We start from the raw sequence: 635 nt of genomic DNA, 5'->3' as shown, positions 1-635 counted from the left end.
GAGCCTCTGCTTCACCGGCGATCGCTCGATCAGCGTGCTTCGTTTAAACACCGGAGCCACCGATGGCGATTTTTCCGCCTCTTCGCTCATTGCCGATCTGATTTATCGACCTGGCTTATTGGGGAACTCGCCAAGGCCCCACACACACTCTCGCACCGTCGAGTTATCACAGGTGTCTCTGATAACGCTCGCGTAACTCACGCGCGCGCACCACTACGCCGATAGCGATTTGTAAACAAAGCCGTTGGCGTCCTGCCGCGACTTTTTTCAAACTTTCACCGTCTTTTTTCCGCCACTTAAGCGCCGCGAAACACAGCCACTGTAACGCGAGGCTCCTCCTACAGCACCAATCCACTCGCCAGCCAATTTTGGCAACCAACCGCACTCTCCACCTAATCACGATCCGTTTCGCGTCGGGAGCTCGAAGAAGCGCGTCCTTTCGCAAAAGGAAAGTCAATGGTGTTTTTGCATGCATGTTTTCATGTAAATAAAGCCATTCGAGGGTGTTTCAGCAATTTTCTGTTCATGCAATATTTTTTGTTTTTACAACGAATGATGTTCTTGCATGCATGTTTTCATGTAAATAATGGAAGTCAAGGGTGTTTCAGCAATTTTCTGTTCATGCAATATTTAAT

The 635-nt window shown here is 48.7% G+C and overlaps 1 protein-coding gene across 1 annotated transcript in view; it reads right to left on the bottom strand.

The window, feature by feature from the left end:
• LOC126575456 (uncharacterized) overlaps positions 1-90 on the bottom strand; it is a 2,389-nt gene extending 2,299 nt beyond the window's left edge. The window contains exon 1 of the mRNA XM_050236162.1: positions 1-90. This exon is cut by the window's left edge and continues 1,275 nt beyond it. Within this exon, the coding sequence (XP_050092119.1) occupies positions 1-90 (90 nt within the window).
• Between the last annotated feature and the right edge of the window lie 545 nt (positions 91-635).

This window comes from Anopheles aquasalis, chromosome 2, assembly GCF_943734665.1.
Source record: "Anopheles aquasalis chromosome 2, idAnoAquaMG_Q_19, whole genome shotgun sequence".
Taxonomy (NCBI): domain Eukaryota; kingdom Metazoa; phylum Arthropoda; class Insecta; order Diptera; family Culicidae; genus Anopheles; species Anopheles aquasalis.
This window is presented reverse-complemented; position numbering and strand designations above follow the sequence as displayed.